General features: G+C 41.6%; 1 protein-coding gene across 1 annotated transcript; it reads left to right on the top strand.

The window, feature by feature from the left end:
• Nucleotides 1–7553: 7553 nt before the first annotated feature.
• On the top strand, nt 7554–19661 carry LOC308288652 (signal-transducing adaptor protein 1-like; the record flags this gene model as incomplete). The annotated part of the gene is made up of 13 exons (XM_080730123.1): nt 7554–7640; nt 11637–11708; nt 12182–12301; nt 12448–12504; nt 13008–13180; nt 13644–13775; nt 14788–14857; nt 15285–15387; nt 17143–17235; nt 17707–17772; nt 17922–17975; nt 19378–19439; nt 19554–19661. 13 exons carry the CDS (start codon nt 7554–7556, stop codon nt 19659–19661), a joined length of 1197 nt encoding a protein of 398 aa, XP_080586249.1.
• Between the last annotated feature and the right edge of the window lie 2189 nt (nt 19662–21850).

The raw sequence follows: 21850 nt of genomic DNA, 5'->3' as shown, positions 1-21850 counted from the left end.
ATGAAACGTTACCAAAGTAAAAACCATATACTGGGAACAGCAACATTGGTGTGCAGACTTTTTTTCTCTTTTTATTGTTGATTACCTTTAGTCTAGCACCCAGCCTATATGGCTCTGCATGTGCATGGCCTTTATGGCTGTTTATCAGCTTACGTTTCCAAGTATTTCCTATGACCCTTTCTCTGAGTCAAGTGTTGTTTTATTTCTGTGTTCACTAGGGTGAGATGGGACCTGGAACTACAGTCCCAAGGAGGTGCGTTTGGTCCTGGAGAAGATAAAGTAGTACTTGTACCATTGTCTGTTTGAATGGTCTGAAATAATTTAACATGAGGCTGCTTTTTTAAATGATGGTTACAATGTAAACCTATGGTCACTGTAATTTGATAGTTAATGAATTAAAAGTATGCCCTCAGCTGAATTGTGTTGGAGCATTTATAGACATGTTTGACATGTTTTAGTTGTACACAATATGCATGTACATGTACCCGTATGTGTTAACAACCTGCAAAGTATATCAGAAATAAAGTAGCCTATATAAAATCCATGACAATACGGGAAATGTGTTTCATTGATTGCTTAGATCAAATGTTAATGTATGTATTATGTCTGTATCATGTTTTCTGCTTGTGTATGTACTATGCAGTATGCGTGTAAACCAACTCACATTGGAACTTGTATGCTAAAATATTTATTCTAAACCCCTTTGTGTTTGTCATTTGAGAGTAATATTGGTCGGGTTACCTTTAGAAGAAAATAATTGGCATGGAATGGCCAACATTGGCCTATTACTGTAATGCTATTATAGGTGATTCTTTATATTGACAAACAAAAATAGTCTGCCTGTGTCTCCTAGCCACACAAATACACTACACAAAGTAAATTATGCATTAACAACATCAAATAGTTTACAAATCACAGGACAGTAACTCCTGGCTACAGCAGGAAACAGATCAAGTTGGTGGTGTTACATAACATGCTGTAAAGTGGATTAAATGGTGTGTTTGGCCCTTGCCCAGCCAGCAGGCCGCATCCTGTGGCCATCAGCCAGCCAATTCACTGGAGCCACTCATGCCTTGTTTATGCTCCATCGTATGACTGTCGACGGTGTCAAGTTCTGAAAATTGCAGATCTAGAAGCTCACAATGTGTCAAGGATTCGACTCGTCGCGAGCTTGTAGATCCGCTGTTTCCGTTGCATGCCGCTGGCTTACTATGAAGCATAAACCAGGTTCCTAAAGCAACATAGACAGTTTATACTTTGTTCTATGACTGCTATAAACTGCTATAACCTAAAATCAAGATATTTTATGTAACCGACACAATGAATGTCAATCTTAATTTGACTGTTTTACTTTAGGCCTATACTGTGCATAACTGTAGTACCAGGTTTCCAGAAGGTGGCATACCTGTTTCCTATTATGGTTCAAAGCTTAATTTGATTCGCCTGGCAATGGATTTGAATGTGTATTTCCCACTCAAATCTGCTGCCGAGCCAATCAAGAAGCTATGGGAAAGTGAACCAGAACAGGCAACGGGTACAGTATGTCACCTTCTAGAAACCCAGGACTAAAGTTATGCACAGTTAAGCAAAATCATGTCCATATCAACCCACCAGAGGGCACTGGTAACTAATAATACTGAACTTGTTAGGGGGGAAAAGGAGGGGGGACTCCAGTAAACCAGGTGTCTTCAACAGGGGGTCTGGGACCCCTAGGGGGTCCTCAGAGTTACTACAGGGGGTCCTCCAAATCTTCCAATCCTTTTTATATCAACAACTTGAACCCTAGTGTCCATATTCTGAGAACTGTAGCCAAAAATAGCTATTTTCGGCAAAGATGTTTGGTGTAGAGGGTAAAAAGAGAAGACTAAGTAAAAGAAGACTGAGTAAAAGGTCAAATTTATTAAGTATTGACGGTTCAAGTGGTTAAATATCTGAAAACACAAATTGACATGAATCCAAAATACACTGATGATTGTGCATAAGGTTGTGGGGGTCCCTGCTTCATCTCTCTCTCAACTAAGGGGTCCTTGGCCTGAAAACGTTGAAGACCCCTGCAGTAAACTAAACAGGTTGTGTGGTTAAAATACATATTATTATGGTTTAGAAATTGCCACTGTTGTAATTGGAAGAAATACAGTCCTCCATTAGAACAGAAATGTCACTTTGGAAACTTATATACACAATTATAGTAGAGAATGATACCAGCAAATACTGGAACATGTCATGCTGAGCTGGTTAATGACCTCAAGGTTACCAGAGATCAGATATAAATTGCCTCTGCCTGAAATAAAACCTGTATTAAATATAGATTATTATGCTGAGACCTTCATATCATAACATGCACTCCTCACTAGTGGTAGACTAAACAGTGAATCATAACTTGATGTTTTTATCAAAGAAGTTAAGCTTGGAACATCTTTTTAAATTCTAGTCTACCTTAGTTCTATTACAATAACAGCATACATTGCTTGTACCTTAGATCTTACATTATGGTATAGGATATTAATGTGAAAAATTCACTGACTCCAGAATTGTAGTTTTATTTTTAATAAAGAGAAAGGCAAAAATAAATTTAAAAATGATATAAATAATACTATATATATACACACACACACACACACACACACACACACACACACACACACATATATATACATATATATACACACATATACACACATACACATATACAATGCACTGAAGTACTTTGACTCTACAGAGAGTGAGGCCTCATTCGCTCATTCGCATTGGAGGCACGCGCACAGCACAGCTTTCTGGGAAGGCTGACCCCCAACCGGAGGCTTGGATACTATGATGGCAGGCTCAGGAGTATAGTTGCTCTGGAGGCTCAAGGATCCCCAGCTGAATGAGATCCGGACGAAGCTTACGTCACACTGGGGCGTCAGCAGGTTCTCTTCGGATGCACTGAAGTACTTTGAGTCTACAGAGATGAGTGGGACGGTATAGGACGACAATAGGCATGCAACAGTTGATTGAACGGTAACCGTAAAAGTTAGCACCTAAACGTTGTGGGCACCTCAGTGTTAAATTGGCAATTCTTTGCAAAATGCAAAAATATAAAGAATTTGGAAAATGGTCTGAAGTAATGTAAAGCGCTGCTTTACATTGCTCGCAAAGCAGGAAAAGTCTGCACACATTTTCATGCATGATTGCGATTTGCCTGTGTCGGGTATCTCCAACTCCAAGACTCCAAATATGGGAATATCTCCACATATGGAGTACTGATGATATTCAGCTACCTATCAACTACCCACGCGACGTGAAGGTGACATGTTTACGTTGTCTCGTGCACCGCCACCGAGAACAGAAGATCTACAAACTCAGAAGGAGTCACAATATGTGGGGCGCTGCGAGCTTGTACATCTGCTCACGTCCATGAGCACCCGGTCCAATCACAGAGCGACTTTGCTCGCCGCGTTTTAAAAACAAACATTGTGTCAACTCTGCGCCGAGAACACAACGGCAGATCTCCAAACAGGTGCGATGCACTGTGAGCTTGTACGGGTTAGCTGTCAAATGAAACAATCAGACAACATTAACAAGTATGTCTCCAGAATAGTAGATGTTTTATATTATCAGTGGGCACTACTACTTCAAGTTTGAGTTATCATCAACACCAACGATGTTACCAGAGACAATGGAACGGTATGTTAACATGTCTTTTAATAATAGCCTACTAATAATACTAGAAAGACCCATTTTGACCATCTGTTTGCCTGTGTCCATTCATGCCCATATATGGAGATATCTGTCTGTCTGCGTCCATTTTTATCATAAAATGTTATCATACAGACAGACAGATACATGGGCAGAGATTTGCCCATGTATGGAGATATCTGTATCTGTCTGCATAGGGAATGAATGCCCCACACTTTAATGCAAACCCATTTATACCTGTTGTCATAAGACCCGTTTTGACCAACTGTTAATTTGTCTGTGTCCATTTATGCCCATATATGGAGATATCTTTATGTGTCTGTCTGCATCCATTTTATGCCCATATATGGAGATCTCTGTATCTGTCTGTCTGTGTCCCTTTTATATGGAGATCTCTGTATTTGTTTGCCTGTGTCCATCTTCAGTGAGAGCAACACCAGACCATAAGCACCAGACTCCCTGAATCGCCAAAACTAATTTTTAAAGGGTGTGGCTAGCGATTCAGGGAGTCTGGAACCAGGCTAGCTCTAGCCTGGGCTGGCTTCCAATTTCGGGCTTTTGATCCGGTCGGGAGCGGAAGATCTCCTACGTTTTTCTGTAGTCCAAAACGGACTACACTTTGGCCGGAAACAACGACCGGAAACAGTTTTAACCCGTACTTGCGCATGCGCTAACTACATGGCTAACGACTTGCGCATGCGCTAACTGGGTTGAAACTGTTTCCGGTCGTTGTTTCCGGCCAAAGTGTAGTCCGTTTTGGACTACAGAAAAACGTAAGAGGTCTTCCTGTCTAGACCGGATCAAACGACCTGTTTAGTAAACGCAGACCAGGCTCTCTCTCGGGAGAAAGCCTGGTAGGCGAGGTTAGGCTAGCTCAGCTTTGTGTGTAGTGTAGTGTACTGTACGCGATTGGATTCCAATATAGCTGCCTGCATAGGCCAGATAGACCTGCGTGAAGTTGGCACCCCATATGTTGAAAACATAAAAATTGTGTAATTATTTATTGCTGAATTTGTGCTGAATTGTGCCGTAAATTTTAGAATTTGTGCTGGTATCATTTTTGAGATATTTCAAGTTATAGTTTTGCTGAGCCTTGCACCCCCAATTTTTTGGCTCCAAATCGGGAAAAAAAGGGTCTCATTCTTTAGTGCTAGATGTGCTCTAATTTGTGCCGTTGAAAGCATCAATTGTGCTTTTATATATATTTATATATATAAATATTTATATGGTTGTGAATTAGCAGATTTAGCAGCATTACAGGGGTGTGGCCAGCAGAGGGTGATGGAGATAATGGTAGAACATAGGAGCAGAACAGTGGTGTTATGTAGAATAACTAAAAAGTGATACCAGCACAAATTATAAAATTTACGGCACAATTCAGCACAAATTCAGCACTAAAGAATGACACCATTTTTATTTATTTTTTCATCATATGGAGTGCCAACTTCACAGAGGTGCCAGATAGGCCTACTGTGTTCTATCACACACAGTCAGAACCTGACCTGAAAGATAGAATGAAGGAAAAGAAAGGTCATTGTCCTCTCTTGTTCTACAAATCATGATGACACTCTTTTTAGCGTTATATTTCACAAATCACAACATTTTACACCATAATCTGAACATTGTTTTCTCTCTCAACAGTAAACAAACCAACATAAAGTTTAAGTGTATGAAGGTTATCTGCATATTTCTAAATTGACAATTTAAAGGACAACTTTGTTTTTTTACAACAAGGGTTCATATTTTAGATTGTAATTAGAGAAAAGAAAAAGTGAGTGTTAAATTTTTTTCATTTACTTCGTTCTATCGTTTTAGCACGTTTAGCGTGCTAAAACGTGGGGGCATGCGTACACATGGGGGCATGTGTACAACAGTACAAGTGGCTAAATATGTCTTTTTAGACACAATAACCCTGCAATTTCTTTATTGCTATTACAGTAAACCCAGAAGTCACATCTGCCCATGAAAGATTGCGGTGCATCTTGGGAATGGGCTTATTCTGTGTAAAAAGACATATTTAGCCATTTGTACGCATGCCCCCAGCCACTGAAATCAAAATAATTGACCTCAGCTAGCTAACTGAGGGAACCTTTGTTCGCTGGGATGCCGCAATGTTTTTTCCCGCGTAGTTGTATCATTTTTCGTAAACAAGACAGACATATTAGCTTGTATCTTTGGTATCGCTGCGTATTTTTCAAAATTTTACCACCTACTTGATCAGAGAGAACTCAGCTAGATAACTGACCACTCAAACGTCACGGAATATCGCGGAAAGGTCGCGAAAATTGCCAAACAATTCATCTGCATCTCCGTAACCGCGTGTTCGCTTGCTTAATTTCTTTTCCAGATGATCACAAAGTGAAGGTCTCTTTGCGTGATCTATTGGGTTCACGTTAAAAAATCGTGAAAAATCACAAAAAAAATTGGAACGATACAAAACACTATATATTCGCATTTATCTCTGGGAGTGTTGCTTCTTTTTTCAAATTTCAATCTCCCACTTGATCAAAGACACCTCTCATACTTAACTTAGTGAACGTTTGTTCGCTGGGATGCCACTTTTTTCTTTTTTTTCCGGCTAGCTAGGTTCCGGTGTTTACAAACAAGACAGACGTATTAGCTTGTATCTTTGATATTGCTGCGTCTTTTTTCAAAAACATCAACTACCCACGTAATCAGAGAGACCTCAGCTAGCTAACTAAGGGAACCTTTGTTCGCTTGGATGCCGCAATGTTTGCGTATTTTTTTAAATTTTACCACCGACGTGATCAGAGAGAAGAGCTAGATAACTGACCTCTCAAACGTCACGAAATATTGCGGAAACGTCACGAAAATCGCCAAACACGATTTTGTTCAATTCATCTGCATCTCCGTAACCGCGTGTCCGCTTGACTTAATTTTTTTCTCCAGATGATCACAAAGTGAAGGTCTCTTTGGGTGATCTATTGGATTCACGGAATATCGCGGAAACGTCACGAAAATCTTCTATATTTTGTTCAAATCATCTGTAGGCCTATCTCTGTAACCGTGTATACCTATAGTATAAGTGTATACATGTTATCTGCACATTTCTAAAGTGACAATTTAAGGATTTTAAAGACCTTTTTGGCAAGAAATTTCACCACCAGTCAGTCTATGTCTGTCTGTCTGTCTGATTATTCTGTATTCTATAGGCGTTGTGAGCATGTAGATCGTTTATTTTCACAATTTCTACCTCTTATTTATTTTTATTTTTATATGATTTTAATAAATACAGGCGAGTATTCCAAACAAATCGGCGACACTGTCGGCGACATGTAGAAGCTGTTGGCGAGAATACCAAGTCTGGCGGGCGAGAATTCCACCGAAATTGGTGAGCTTTCCCGGCGACCTTCATTCCGGCGACATTAGCGGTTACCCTTTGAGAAAACCCTCAAATATTGTTTAAAGTAAAGTTACTGTTGAAGGATGCACGCAGAACAATTAAGATTATACTCTCGGCTGCTATGAAACTGGGAATCCCCATCATTGTGTGTGCCTTCCATCCTTGCGCAATAAATACTCTGTACGCAGGCTACGTCAAAGAAGTCAGAAGCCTGAAAGATGAAGGCACCCGCCCTAATAGCTCTATGCACCCGGCCACCCGCCCAGCCGACAAAGCAACCAATCAGCGTAGAGGATGCTGTGAATGGTATTTCCACAACCTTGGCAGGTGAGTCAGGTGGTGAGCAGGCTCAGAAGAAGTCAGTCTGTGTATTGATCAGGGAGAGGAAAACCTGAGTTTATTCCAAACTTTCAACACAGAGACGACTGGTCCATATATTTTCAGCCTATACCTAATCAAACTATTGGACTGAGTTTTCAGGACAGGCCAGTAGCCTGATCAAGGGGTCGCTATGGCCAATCGGCCAGGTCGAGTGAGGAACCAACTTCCACACTGTTATTATGAGGGCTACCTGGAGAAGAGATCTTTCAAAGATAAGGTATGTTTTCATCATTTAAGCGCCTACAGTACATGCGTAGTTTCCCTTTTATTATTATTATTAGACCTATTATTACTATTATATTATCTGGTCATATATATAGTAAAAGTAGTACCGTAAATGTTTGTATTTTGATATTGGCGTTGTTATTGCGCCAATTTGTAAGACAAATGGACCAAAAAACACCTGTTGTTTTGTGTGTGTGTGTGTGTGTGTGTGTGTGTGTGCGTGTGCGTGTGCGTGCGTGCGTGCGTGCGTGTGTGTGTGTGTGTGTGTGTGCATGCTTCCACATGAGTCATTCTTACACGTGAGAGAGGAATCTGTTGGGGGCATCTGTATTTCCTGAAGCTTTCAATTTATATTGCCCTAACATAATTAGCCTGTCATGGTTAAAGCTCTATCTAACCCTGACTAAAAATGCACAAATTTGGGATTGGGGATTTTCGCTATTCCACATTTCAGACAAGTCAACTCAATGTCCTTCACTTGATGTATTGTTTGTGTGTTTCAAATGGGGCATGAACTTCATTCTGTTATGGGTTACAGCAGTTCTTACTAATCCATTACTGCAGTATACTGTAAAAGGCGTGCAGTTTGCAAGCCAGTGGTCTAGCTACAATGGACGTGTCCTGGTTGCTGTAATGATTAACAAAATATCAGAAGGTTTGGAAAAAGGTCACCCTTGGCTGAGTGAGATAAATGTTGCTTTTCATGGGCGTTGTAGTCTGACAAGATGAATAGTTCCTGGTAAGTAGGACGGCAGTGTTAAGTGTGTGTGCACTTTGGTTTTCCGATAAGGTGAAAAGCAGCGTCACTTGTTTCCCTCTAACCAGTCTGTCTGCTTTTTTGTATTCTAGGCATCATAAAGATTAGAACAGGTTGTGCATGATCATCAAACAGCCAAGTCAACTTCGCATAATGATTGAGCAGTTATTATATACGATATTATGTCCTTTTGTCCTCAACACCAAATCTTTTCTCTGAAAAAAAAAAAGCTGATTGTGAGCTTGTACTGCTATTTGGGCTGAATGTTCTCCCCAGAACAGGGATGATTATGGTTAAACTTTAAACATTTGTTCACATCCCAATCCCATAGGTGATACAGATTTATACAGATTTCAGTCATTTACTGTATCATCACACTTGGTGACTTTGGCCTGACAGTGGTATACTGTACGTAGGCCAGGAACACCAGTATAGTGATTCCTATGTGGCATTTAAGACTATTCTGTATTCAGTGGGCAGTGAGTATATTAGCAAAGTTAGAGTTAAAGTTAGCTTAAAGTTAGCATTGAAATGTTATTATAGAGCCGGTCTGATTTATCAGTCTATGGTAATATTGGTAGGTGTATGTTGTCTGATATAAAAAAACATTGTTCTACAGAACATAATGTAGAATAATATGCTTGGCGTAATTTAAAAATTGTTCTACCGGTATTTGTGTTTTTCCAGTGAAGTTTACAGTTTCAGAGCAGTGACGTCAATTTGGACAATATACTGTATTTTAATGTTAAACTGACTCAAGTGTTTGATAATGATGATGACAATATCTGCAAATAATGATATGGACTTTTTTACTCCATAATATTGTTGCTGGCATCGGGCCCAAACTATTCAAGATTCAAGATTCAATACTTTATTGCCATGTCAACAGAGTTGATTGGAATTTGTTGCAGTGCAGCTCTTAAAACATACATACAAACAGACAAACCACACAGTAAAACACGGGTGGAAATGCACACAAAAATACAAAAGTACAAAAATACTTTCAATTCATCATGAGAGGGACTTGGGAAATACAAAATATAAATAAGAAAAATAAATATGCCTAACAATTCGTTGACCATGAGAAGCAGCTTCAAGCTGTAAAGTGCGTATAAAAAGAGGTTCAAGAGGGCAAAAATACTGCAAAAATCACACCCGTGTGAAGTGGAGCTGTGTGTGTGTGTGTGTGTGTGTGTGTGTGTGTGTGTGTGTGTGTGTGTGTGTGTGTGTGTGTGTGTGTGTGTGTGTGTGTGGATCATGTGTACCGATTTTTGTGACATTTGAAGAAAATATGTAGGAAAAGGAGCAAAAAGTGTGTTTTGGAGAAAATTCAAGATGGCGGAAAATCTATCATGGCGCAAATGGGCGTGGCCTATATGGGGAGATGCGTCATGACCCAAGGAATCCAGGGAAAAAATATTTTTAATTTTCCGACCTACGGTTCAAGAGTTACAGGCCAAAACGTAAAGTGGGGTGTTATGGCGCCACCATGCGGCCAAATGACACAATTTTATTTAATCCTTGAAATCATTATGAACCTCCTCTCCAAGTCTTGAAACTCTAGCCCCTATGGTTTGCGAGAGACAAATAATTGAATGTGAGTTTTTGCGATTCCCATTATAAGTCAATGGGGAAAATTAATTCACTAATAAATTAATATCAATTAAACTATTGAACCTTTCTCTTAGCAAGTTACTAGCCCACGATTCCCGAGTAAGCCGGTCGATTTGACATATGGCGCGAGTGTGTGGTGGCAAAACTGTGGGACTAGTAGCGTGCCGAAGTTTAGGAAGTTCAGGCTACATACAGACACACAGACAGACACACAGACAGACACACAGACAGACCCACACGGCCACGTATAGGGAGCCTGTGCTTCACACAGCTCCAAAAATACAGCATGCAGACTCTAATCCAAGGGTTTTCAAAGTGGGTGACGGGGGAAACCCTGGGGTGCCGTGATGCCAGTCCAGGGGTGCCGCGAGATAATTTGATAATATTTGGAATTCATCAATATCACTACATCAATATCACTTCACTATGCTTAATAAAACAGACTGATTTGCACTGTACTTGATGAGTTCTTTTTCCATCTACAACAACTCTATTCACCAGAAATAGCAGATCTACAAGCTCACAAGCTTTTTGGTGAACCTTCCCCCCAGAATAGGCATGCTGGGGTTTAAGTGTGGTTAAACATTATTTTCAGTCAGTTCTGATGAAAACGGATATTTCTCCAATATGATGTAAGATTCTAAAAATGAACAGTGTAACTCAGGGGTGCCGTGGATGAAAAAGGTATTTACAGGGGTGCCCTGAGTCAAAAAAGTTTGAAAACCCCTGCTCTAATCCCTTCACGTTCTGGCAAATGCTATGACTCAATGATGTGTGTGAGGAAAATACTTCCTCCATGTGTCATACAGAGGAGTATCTATCCAACCACTTTAATCACTGCCACTAACAATCATCAATCTTTTTCTCACACTTTTCTCAGTCACCCACAAGCCACAACCTTGTCTCATTTCATGAACTGAATGAAAATGTTCTAAAAGTTGACCTTGTTTTGTGTCTTGCACTACTGTCTCTCTGCAGTACTGTATGTAGTGTAGTTTGTGTCAAATATTTGAAACAAAGCCTATATACACTTAAATTCATCCTACACACCTTAATTTGTGACACACATGAATATGATAGAAACACATATCACACTTACTCCGTCTATGGCTGCTTGCATATTTAATACGGATAGAAACTACTTTTGTAGTTTTTGTCAGGGCCCCTGACAAAGACTCAGGGGTCAACAATATGTCCGTACACGGACAAAATGTCCGTGGCAAAGACTTGACCAATGTTCTTATTTTGTTCATAAGACCCATTACTGAATGTCAGTCTCCAGGTTTTCTTCAGCGTGTGTATGACACTGATTTACAAAGACACTATGTATGGCACATACATACATGGGAGTCCACTAGGACAGTGGTTCTCAACGTTGTATTTTCAAGAACTCCCATAACTCATTTGGTTCCATTTTGCACTGTCAGACTTACAGTCAGAACTGTTATGGTCATTCATGTCCGTGACAAAAAAAAATATTTTGACAAACATGTCCACCACAAGCCAGCATGGCGATGACCCCTGCTTTGTACCTTCACCTTTTGTGGTGGAACGACTGAATAATTGTCCCTCTGTCTGTCTCGCTGTCTGTTTGTCTGTTTGTGGTTGCACTTGCAGGCATCTCGGAAACTGTGGAGCTGCCTGTGTGGAAACACGCTTTTCTTCTTCAACAACAGCAAAGACGCTGCCGTGAGTCACTTTGTGTAGAAGTACTGTAGACTGGTGGCAGCTGTATGGCTGGTCAGCAGCTTTTATTGATACCGTAAAAAACATTCACTAGGGTGCCTGCTGGCCTACTGGTCCGGGTGCATACCATACCACATAGGCTTTGTGTAGCCTGCAGTGGGTAGCTGGTTCGATTCCCAAGCCCGACCAGATTTGCTGCGTGGCACTCCCCATCTCTCTCGCAGTTTCCTGTCAGTCTACTGTCCTGTCAATAAACAAGGCATACAGCCCCAAAGCATATCTTTACAAAAATAAAAATGTTCACTAGGAATTTGACATCTCATTCTGTGTGTGTGTGTGTGTGTGTGTGTGTGTGTGTGTGTGTGTGTGTGTGTGTGTGTGTGTGTGTGTGTGTGTGTGTGTGTGTGTGTGTGTGTGTGTGTGTGTGTGTGTGTGTGTGTGTGTGTTTGTGTGTGTGTGTGTGTGTGCGCGACCAGTATGTAGAGAGGCTGGACCTCAACAACTTCATCTCCCTAACAGATGACTGTAGCCGTGACCGTAAATTGGACGCAGCCAGGCTCATCCTGCGTCTGAAGGATGAAGACATCCATTTAACTGTGAGAGGAATATACACAGTAAAATACTGTATACTATGTATAATATATTACTTAATATACACAGTAAAATACTGTATACTATGTATAATATACTGCATACTATGCAGTAACGTTTTTAACACAGTATTAATGTTTTATGTCTACAGGCCCCTAGCCTCGAAGCTCGTGAGCTCTGGAAAGGATTCATATATTCCGTGGTTCAGGTGTGTTATACCATTGAGTTTGGAATTTTGTTGAGTCTCTGATCCAATTCCCATAATGCATTCAAACTATTTTTAATCTCCTGGTGACGTCACTGCTCTCAGTGCCCAGGTTATCAGGATTACGTACGAAAGTACAATACAGTATAATCAAACATTAGAATGTGATTAATTGAAAGGGACTTTTACGGCTGCTGGGAATTGATAAGACAGAAGTGACACATCTTGGAGCGTAAATATTAACGAGCAATAAAAAGTTTAACTTGGCATGCAACAATCATTACAGTACAATTTTCTCTGGGTTGTTTCTGGGGGTTCCTATACCTGGCTCAAAATATTTTTGGGATGGGGGTCCGTGGGGGCAAATTACATATCATTTTGGGTCTTTTTTCCTTTTGCCTTACGGGTCATTTGTACACACTCTTAGTTAAATTTGAGTATTTCACTGTGAAAACAATGTGTTTGTTCCACAGCTATAATTACAGACTGTGTGTGTTTCCATTCAGCTCGCCGTCCCCTCCTCCCTCAACCTGCTACCTGGTCAGATCCACATGCTCAGAGGGACAATAGAGGGAGAAAGGGAAAGAATGCAGGCTGTTCCTCCTCCGGCTCCACCCGCTGCACCTTCGCCTTGCTCCGACACCAGCATCTATGTCTGTCCCATAGACGACATGCCAGCGTGAGTAGAGCATAACCAGTAAGACTCCCTAATCGGGAGATAAGCGACCGTCAGGTCACAGTATACACAAAGACACCTGTAAGTGGCATTGGTTCCACCCACAAGTGTGTGTGGAAGATTTCACATGGATAGGGGCAACGATGGCGGAGATATGAGTAGGGCAAAAGTGTGACGTGACGTGACAGACAGACTGACGGACTGACAGACGGACGGACAGACAGCCGGTGGAGGTTTTGATAGTAACTGCGACCTGACGGTCGCAATAATCCTACTAATTAGCCTTTTTGTTTTTGAGTGACGCTCCTGTAAGGAGCCAGCCGCTCCTACATCTGGAGGGAAACACACACCGGACTCAGAGGTGGCGCGACGCTGCACAACCCCCTGCGTCCAGTGTGTGTTCCCCTTGGCTTTGTCCGTTTGTCCCCGAGATTGTTTTTTTAAAATCTTTGTGTCTTTTGTGCAGGTGTTACCACCAGGTGTCTCGTCTGGAAGCGGAGCTGATGCTGGACAGACACCCTGACAGAGGAAACCTGCTGCTGAGACCAGGGAGGGATGGAAACTCATTCGCCATCACCACGCGACAGGAAATGAATGGGTACACACGCACGCTTACGTGCACTCGCACACGCACGCGCACGCACGCACGCACGCACACACACACACACACACACACACACACACACACACACACACACACACACACACACACAATCGGGAGATAAGGACCGTCAGGTCGCACACAAACTTTAGAAGGCAATCGTAGCCACTAGCCAGTCAGGAGGGAATATGGGAAATCCATGTTGATGACAAATTTTTAGAGATACTGTGTACCGCTTTGTGTGATTTTAGGGCAAAATCTGTAGGAGTGTTCAAAAATCGGCATGATCGGCATGATGGTGGCGCTAGATTTGGCATGTGAGAAATCAGGGGCGGAGGTTGTGATTGCCATCCAATGCGCTGATTTTAGGCCAAAATCTGTAGGAGCAAGAATCGGCCTCATGGTGGCGCTAGAAGAGGGTCATGTGAGAAATGAGGGGTTTTGCTAGCCTGGTTAATAAACCAGACTGCACAACACCACCCCCTGTTAACGAAGTGTGTGATAGAGTCTGACGCTTGCAGTCAGGCTAGGGTTTTGCAGCCAAGGAGTGTGTGTGCAAAGTTTGGCATGGATAGGGGCAACGGTGGCGGGGATATGAGTAGGGCAAACGTGTGACGTGACGGACAGACTGACAGACTGACTGACTGACTGACTGACTGACTGACTGACTGACTGACAGCCTGTGGAGGTTTTGATAGTAACTCCGACTTGAAGGTCGCAATCATGAATTTGCTGATGTAAGATTACTGACACTTCCTCATTACATGACTCATTCACAGTATGAGTCATGTTCAGGTTTCTGAAGGAGTCCCTCTCCGTGACAACATGGCATTAGTGTTTGACTTCAAGTCTTAGGGAGTCATACAGTATGAGATCATGTTTTCTCTTACTGATTTGCATTAATTGTTTGGTCAAATATAATGAATATAGTACACTGAATATACTGCGTACATCCTCACTTTATGCCTTATTCTCCTCATTTATGTCTCTCTCTCTCTCTCTCAAACAGGTCTGTATTCAGACACTACCGTGTGACTCGCAAACATGATGGGAGCTTTGCCATCGATGTGGACCAGCCTGTGAGTATTAAAGGGATATGTTCTGGGGTTAGACAATATACTTGTTCATTGTATGACATTGCACAACAAAGTATGAATTAGGCTTAAGCGATTGGACCTTGGGCTCTTTAAGTCAACCTAAATCAACTACTGAAATGAAATCCTTTGGTAATATTGTGGCAATTCAATATCCAGCTATCATCCAGCCGTCATGTGCAAAATAGTGTGCATATAAGAGTGGTCAATGATTCTCTAATATGAGGCCCTTTTGAAACAGTTATTCAACTATTACTGTATATTTCCAGGTACTGTACATTATTGACATAATATTTCCCTCATATATCTATCTAGTACATAAAACCCGGCCACCTCATCACCTGGATTATTTCCTGTTTTCTCTGTCCATCAGCAGTCATTAAACCAATGCGTTGCGTTGCTCTGTGTGCAGATCATCTGTGCCACGCTGCGTGACGTCATCAGCAGTATGGTGAAGAAAACTGGCGGCACTCTGACGCCGTTCATCATGGACGGAACCTACGACGAGAACATCTGTACGAAAGATCTTTCACCTTTTTTCCCTCACGGTCAATTTACATAACGTCGTTGTCGGTTGGAAACCTTGTATCTCCAAGTTTCAAATTTGTACGTTCTTTCGCAAAGTAAAGCCCCGCTTCATTGTAGAAGGCTGTCGCACAAAAGTAGTGAAAACAGCAGATCTACAAGCACACAACGCCTCGCACCGCGAGGCGTTGTGTGCTTGTAGATCTGCTGTTTTCACTAGTTCAAATTATTTTTAAAAGGAAAAATGCTAAACGAAAGGTTTTGGACATACAAGGTTTTCACCCGACAACAACGATAACTCTGCTGTAGGATGGAAACCTTGGATGTCCAAAAACTGTTAGTTTTCAGAAAGTGTACAAGAAATAACCTGTGTTCAAACGGATCCAGTGTAGTTATTTATCCACAAGTTCTTGTTAATAATACTTTTTATTGGGTCAATATTTATAAAACCCACAGACACACCTAACCACGTCGTTACGAGCTTGTTTTTTTAATTTGTTTTTAAAGTGAAGGTGAGAGTCACCTTCACTTATTACGACGTGTTGCGAGCTTGTAAATCCTAGTATTTTTGCTACTTGTATGTGACACTGTAGTAGGACAATGTATTATTTAATTCATGGCATTAAGTTACGAGAAATCATTAACACTTGAAATATGGAGATCAGAGGTTTCTGTCTGACAACAACGATAAGTTGTATAAATTAGACTTCAGTTCCTTCCTTGATGGCCACATCACTCCCTCTCTTTATTGCTCTCTGGCTCCATCACTGACGGCACGCTTTCTTTGTTTCTTGTTCTTTTGCTTTTTACCAATTTTTTGCCCCAATTTAGTTGTTATTCCAATTGATCCCTGTACATTTAGCAAATTCTGATTCATTTAGCCTTAGTCTTAGTCTCTTGAAAAATACACCATTTAGTTTTAGTCCTATTATAGCCATCTGAAATAGTTTAGTCTTAGGGCTCTATTCTGATTGTCTTAAGTACCAGCTCTTATGCCTTAACTGAATGACCTCTTTCATTAAGGAAAGGATTCAAAATAAGCCTTTTGGCTTCTTCCTCTCCTTGCCCAGTATTTTGTATCCTCAATATGTATTGTTCTGTTTTTTATAATAATGTGCTAATACACTAAACTAAACTAAACGAACTCAAAGGCCTGTCCATACTATTTCCGACCACCAGACCTTTCGTAGGAAAGGTCCGGTTCAACTACAAAATGACTCATTCGTGTCTTCTGAAAAGCATTACCCCAAATTAGAGTACAGGGATTCACGTGGGGAATTGCTGCATGTGGGAAAGTCAGAACTCTCCGATGAAAGGTTTGGTGGTTGGAGACAGTATGGACAGGCCTTTAAGTAAAGGCATAAGAGCTGGTACTTAAGACAATCAAAATACAGCCCTAGTCTCCTGCCATTGTGTAGCCCCCACCGGGAGGATATAGAGTAGAGTCTTCCTATCTCTGAAAACGTGTAACTTTGTTCGTATAGACGTTTGACAAAGCTGGATGCACCACGGTGGATTTGAACACCCAGGTTTCGGAAGCTATTTTACCATAGTGCCACGACTCACTTCCTAACTTGATCCATCACTCACTCACTCTCCCACTCGCTTGCTATGCTAGCTCTCTTACCTAAACCTTCTGCACTTTCACCTCTGGCCCCGTGTGTTTGTCCAGCACAGATTAAATATAGCTCCTGTCCATGGCTTCTGTCTATGAACGCATTCCATTCTAATCTGTGTCTCTGCAGTGTTTGTTCAGTCAGACGAAGAGAATGGAGAGAAGAGTGTTCAGAGTGCCTTGTCAGACATCCCTCCACAAGTCCCATGTCCTCCCAGACCAGGTAAGCAGACCAACGCCCCACCACGTACTGCATGCACGCACGCATGCACACACACATGCACGCACACACACACACACACACACACACACACACACACACACACACACACACACACACACACACACACACATAAATACTGTATACACGTTTTGGAGGAAGACAGCTTTGACCTACATGTATATCAATTTATTGTCAGTTGGTAGTTTTCTTTGAATATTTCACAATAGGTCCCCTAGCTGGCCTAGACTCTAATGTAGCCTGACAGTGCATTGCGGGTTCGAGTCCCGTTCCCGACGATCTTTACTGTGTCTCTCCCCATCTCTCTCTCTCTCTCTCTCTCTCTCTCTCTCTCTCTCTCCATTTGCTGTCCATCTCCACTATTCACTATAAATAAAGCTAGAAAAGCCCCCAAAAAATATCTTTAGGATATTTGAAATATTTCACAATGTGCCACATTATGCCTCATAACAGCTCCAAGAATGCCAATCCCCGAGCCAGAGTCGGAGACGGGCGAAAAACGATACCCGAATGACACATGTGAGTGATCTACTGTCATTACCCGCAGTTCCGTCAATCTACCTTTCAACATTACTACTCATGCTTACACTCACCACTCTACTCAATCACAAACAGGTCTGACTTCATACCCATGCACCTGTTGTTTACCCCTGTCTATGCTCAAACAGGGACGGAGAAAGAGAAAGAACATGTGCGCCCTACTGTTCCATTCCGTTTGCCTGGTGAGTTGTTGTTGAGACTTGTATCTCTTTTCATCCTCTGCATTTGAAGTTATTAACTGGTTGATTTCCATTAATGATTCCATGTAGAGACACTGCAAAGGTCTTCTGATTCTGCCGTATCTGTAATCATGTCAATCTCTCCTGCATCCATGATCTGTGCTTTCAGTGTTGAATACCGGCCTACTGCCTGACAGCTCTAATTCCACTGATTCTACACCAAGATCTGGTGAGCGTTCACAGTGACAATGCCATCCTTGTAATCAAGCCCTATTTTTTTAATCAATCAGTGAATCAGTCAATGAATCAATTAATTGTACATACATAACAAGCATACATACACTATACTGTAAATATATGTGGTAGATATATTCTTTGTAAACAACACCTCGTTTCTTATTCCCATATGAGACAAAATAATTAATCACAAAGAAATAAGACAGGAGAGTGAATCAATATGTATATTTAGATTTCGACTGTGCTGAGAGAGTAATCAGACAAAGGTTAACAGTACAGAAATAATGATTCAAAGGTTTGTGCTCTCTCTGACAAATTATGTTTTGACAGGAGTATAAGTATGGTCATTTGGTCAGTCAATGGATGATGTTTAAACAGCATAGGATGCTTCCACAAATGACAAGACAAAGAGTCCATATACAGTAGGTTCCTGGGGGAAGAGATGTTGCTGGAATGCTGGATGACACCAGATGTCCCAGGCTGAGCCTTATAAACCAAAACAATTGTCATTGTTTAGGGCAGGGGTTCCCAAACTTTCTTGGCTCAGGGCACCCCTATAAATCTTATTTTCATCCGATTTTCACCTTAAATCTATGCCAAATTTTAGTGATTATGTTATGAGGAAAACGTTGAGATAATAGCCATTTTGGTTAGAACTGACTGAAAATAACTTTGTACTAAAAATTATACTAAATATTTTTTCAAGTGTCCAAATAAATTCCAAATATCATCAAATTATCTCGCGGCACCCCTGGACTGCCGTCACGGCACCCCAGGGTGCCCCGTCACCCACTTTGAAAACCCCTGGTTTAGGGACAGGCTCCAGACAGTTGATAAGGCCTCATTTCTACCAGACAGAGACCTTGTGGGTACTGTACATGACATTCTAGCATGGCACAGTCACAAGCTGGGCCTTAGGGTCAGATGGTCTAATATGTATTGACAAAAAGATATTATGAACCATAACAAAATACCTATCTGTGTGTGTGTGTGTGTGTGTGTGTGTGTGTGTGTGTGTGTGTGTGTGTGTGTGTGTGTGTGTGTGTGTGTGTGTGTACACGTGTACGCGCGCGCGTGGACTGACTGACTGACTGACTGACTGACTGACTGACTGACTGATTGACTGACTGTATTAATCCTGTATTCCCTTGTGTCCCTTATGTTGCAGGTCTTGAGAGGAAAGCACCAAAACAAGCCTTGATGCCTCCTACACCTAGCCTGACTGCAAGCGTCAGACTCAACACACCACACGTGCGGACTGAAGTATCAGGCTATCCTACACCCACCCCTCCTACACCCACCCCTCCTACTCCCACCCCTCCTACTCCCACCCCTCGAGTAAAGGTTCCTGTTCCCTCGTCCTCCACAGTAACAGACAGCCTGGATGGAAGGACCAGGCGGCTCACTGTCCCACTGGACCCTCTGGCACAGAGTAAGTCCACGCAAACGTGAACTGCTGATGCTTACAGCAAGGGGACTTCAACGTTTTCAGGCTAAGGACCCCTTAGTTGAGAAAGAGATGAAGAGGGACCCCCACAACCTCTTCATAGATTCCATATCGTTTCATTTCAGATACATATTTAACCACTTGAACCGTCAATACTTCACTTGACATTTCACTCTGTACTTAGCCTGCTCTTTTTCCCCTCTACGCCAAACGTCATCAACGAAAATAGCCGATCTGCTATTTTTGGCTAAAGTTCTCAGGATATATGGACGCTAGGATTCAAGTGGTTAATATAAAAAAGGAGAAACATTCTTCTATCACACAAAGATTTGGAGGACCCCCTGTAGTAACTCTGAGGACCCCCTAGGGGTCCCGGACCCCCTGTTGAAGACCCTTGGCTTACAGTATGTGTGTGTACAGTACAGTCACTTTTTCAATAACCAAGTTCTGCATGGTAAACACAGTATAAAAAATAAAACATAAATAACATTCATATCAAGCTAAAATAAATTGGATGTTCTCTTTGTTCGCTTATCCCATGCTTTCTCGGATAGTCATAGGATATTGTAAATAACTTTATTGTCAAGTCTAGATTTTGCCAATAGTTTTAAACATTGGACAATATAATGGACAATAAAATACAAATTGCTAGTGATTGCCAGTTTATGAGAATTGAGCAAAGGCCTTTGAAATTAAATATGGGTATATACTCTATCTGCCTCTATCCTGTCCCTCCTGGCTTTCTAAATGGAATCTAATGCCAGAAATGCCTTCAAATCATCTTTAAACACAACATTCCTCATATTTTGACACACATCCTTGTCCCTTTAGCCATCACAGAGGAGCTGAGACAAAAGCTGGAAAAGAGACGAACGATGTCATAGGGACCTCTTCTGGTGGGGACATCAACTAGCCGTCTTCTTCTGCCACGCCTCAGAACTATACAGGCCCATAACATAACCAGGAGGACATCTCCCTGCAAGAACTCTAGACACACAACAAGGTATTGCTCTGGTGTTAGTTGGCTGAGTCTGAGACCCAGTCTGAGACTGGTTACCTCTCGATGAAACTGAATGAGAGGCCCGTCTCTCTTCCCGGCCTCCCAGGGGCGTCACAATGGGGGGACAAGTGTGACTGAGTTACAAGGACCCAATGTGGAGGGGCCTTAATTATTTTATACTTTAGCTATTGAAAAATAGCAGATATACAAGCTCACAGCGCAGCACTGCAAGGTTGTAGACCTGCCATTTTTGAAAACTCGTGAAAATGTGTGCAAATCTTTGAATGTATGTATTTTTTTAAGCAAATTCTTTTGTTTAAGCGGCCCAAATACATATCATTTTGGGGGTCCTTCACATGAAAAGGTTTGAGCATACTGACATAGACACATAGGTTTTTCAAAAAACCTTAGAAGGATTTTGAAGACATTTATAGAATCGGGTCAAAAATATTCAAAGACACATTTTCAAGATTTTTTAAAAATAGCCGATCTACAAGCTCGCGGCCGGGCTGTGTGCTTTTATATCAGCAATTCTTCAATAGTTAAAGCACAGCATAATGCGTAATAATGCGTTCCCAGTCTAAATGGGTTAACCCCCCCCCCCCCATGAACAACATTCATGGGGGGCCCACAGTGAATCCTTGTACCCAGGGCCCAGATCTTGGTGTGACACCCCCGTTCCCAGCCTCCAGTATACTGACTATTTTTCAGGTGAAAATACACCCTGTGGTGGGGATTCCCACATTCCAGAGTGTGACGTAAGAGCAATAAAGGCCACCGTGAGAATATGGTCCACTGCATTGCTGCTCTGCACTGTGCCTCCTTCACATCTTGGCAGGGGATCAGTCCTAATCCTCTGCAGACCTGTCAGCGGCCCATCAGTCCAGAAGATAAAACACCTCAATCGATTCCCTGTCGTTGGAAACTCACTTGCAAATGAAGTGACAGTAAATAGCATTGTACACTTGTACAGTACATGTCTCATTATCCTCACTCTGTTCCTGTACGTTTTGCACATATCATTTCCAAGGAAATTAAGGAAAACAGGTTCTTCTTTTTTAATATATATATTTCAATATATTGATTATATAATCAATACTTTATATTATATACTGCATATATTTTTTACCTATCAGTGTTGTTTGTTTCTGCTGGTTTGTACATTTTAAGGACTGGAAATCCAATTTTATATTT

Source organism: Nannobrachium achirus, assembly GCF_963921795.1.
Source record: "Nannobrachium achirus genome assembly, chromosome: 1".
Taxonomy (NCBI): domain Eukaryota; kingdom Metazoa; phylum Chordata; class Actinopteri; order Myctophiformes; family Myctophidae; genus Nannobrachium; species Nannobrachium achirus.
Note: the sequence above shows the minus strand (reverse complement) of the source record. Positions and strands in the feature narration are given on the sequence as shown.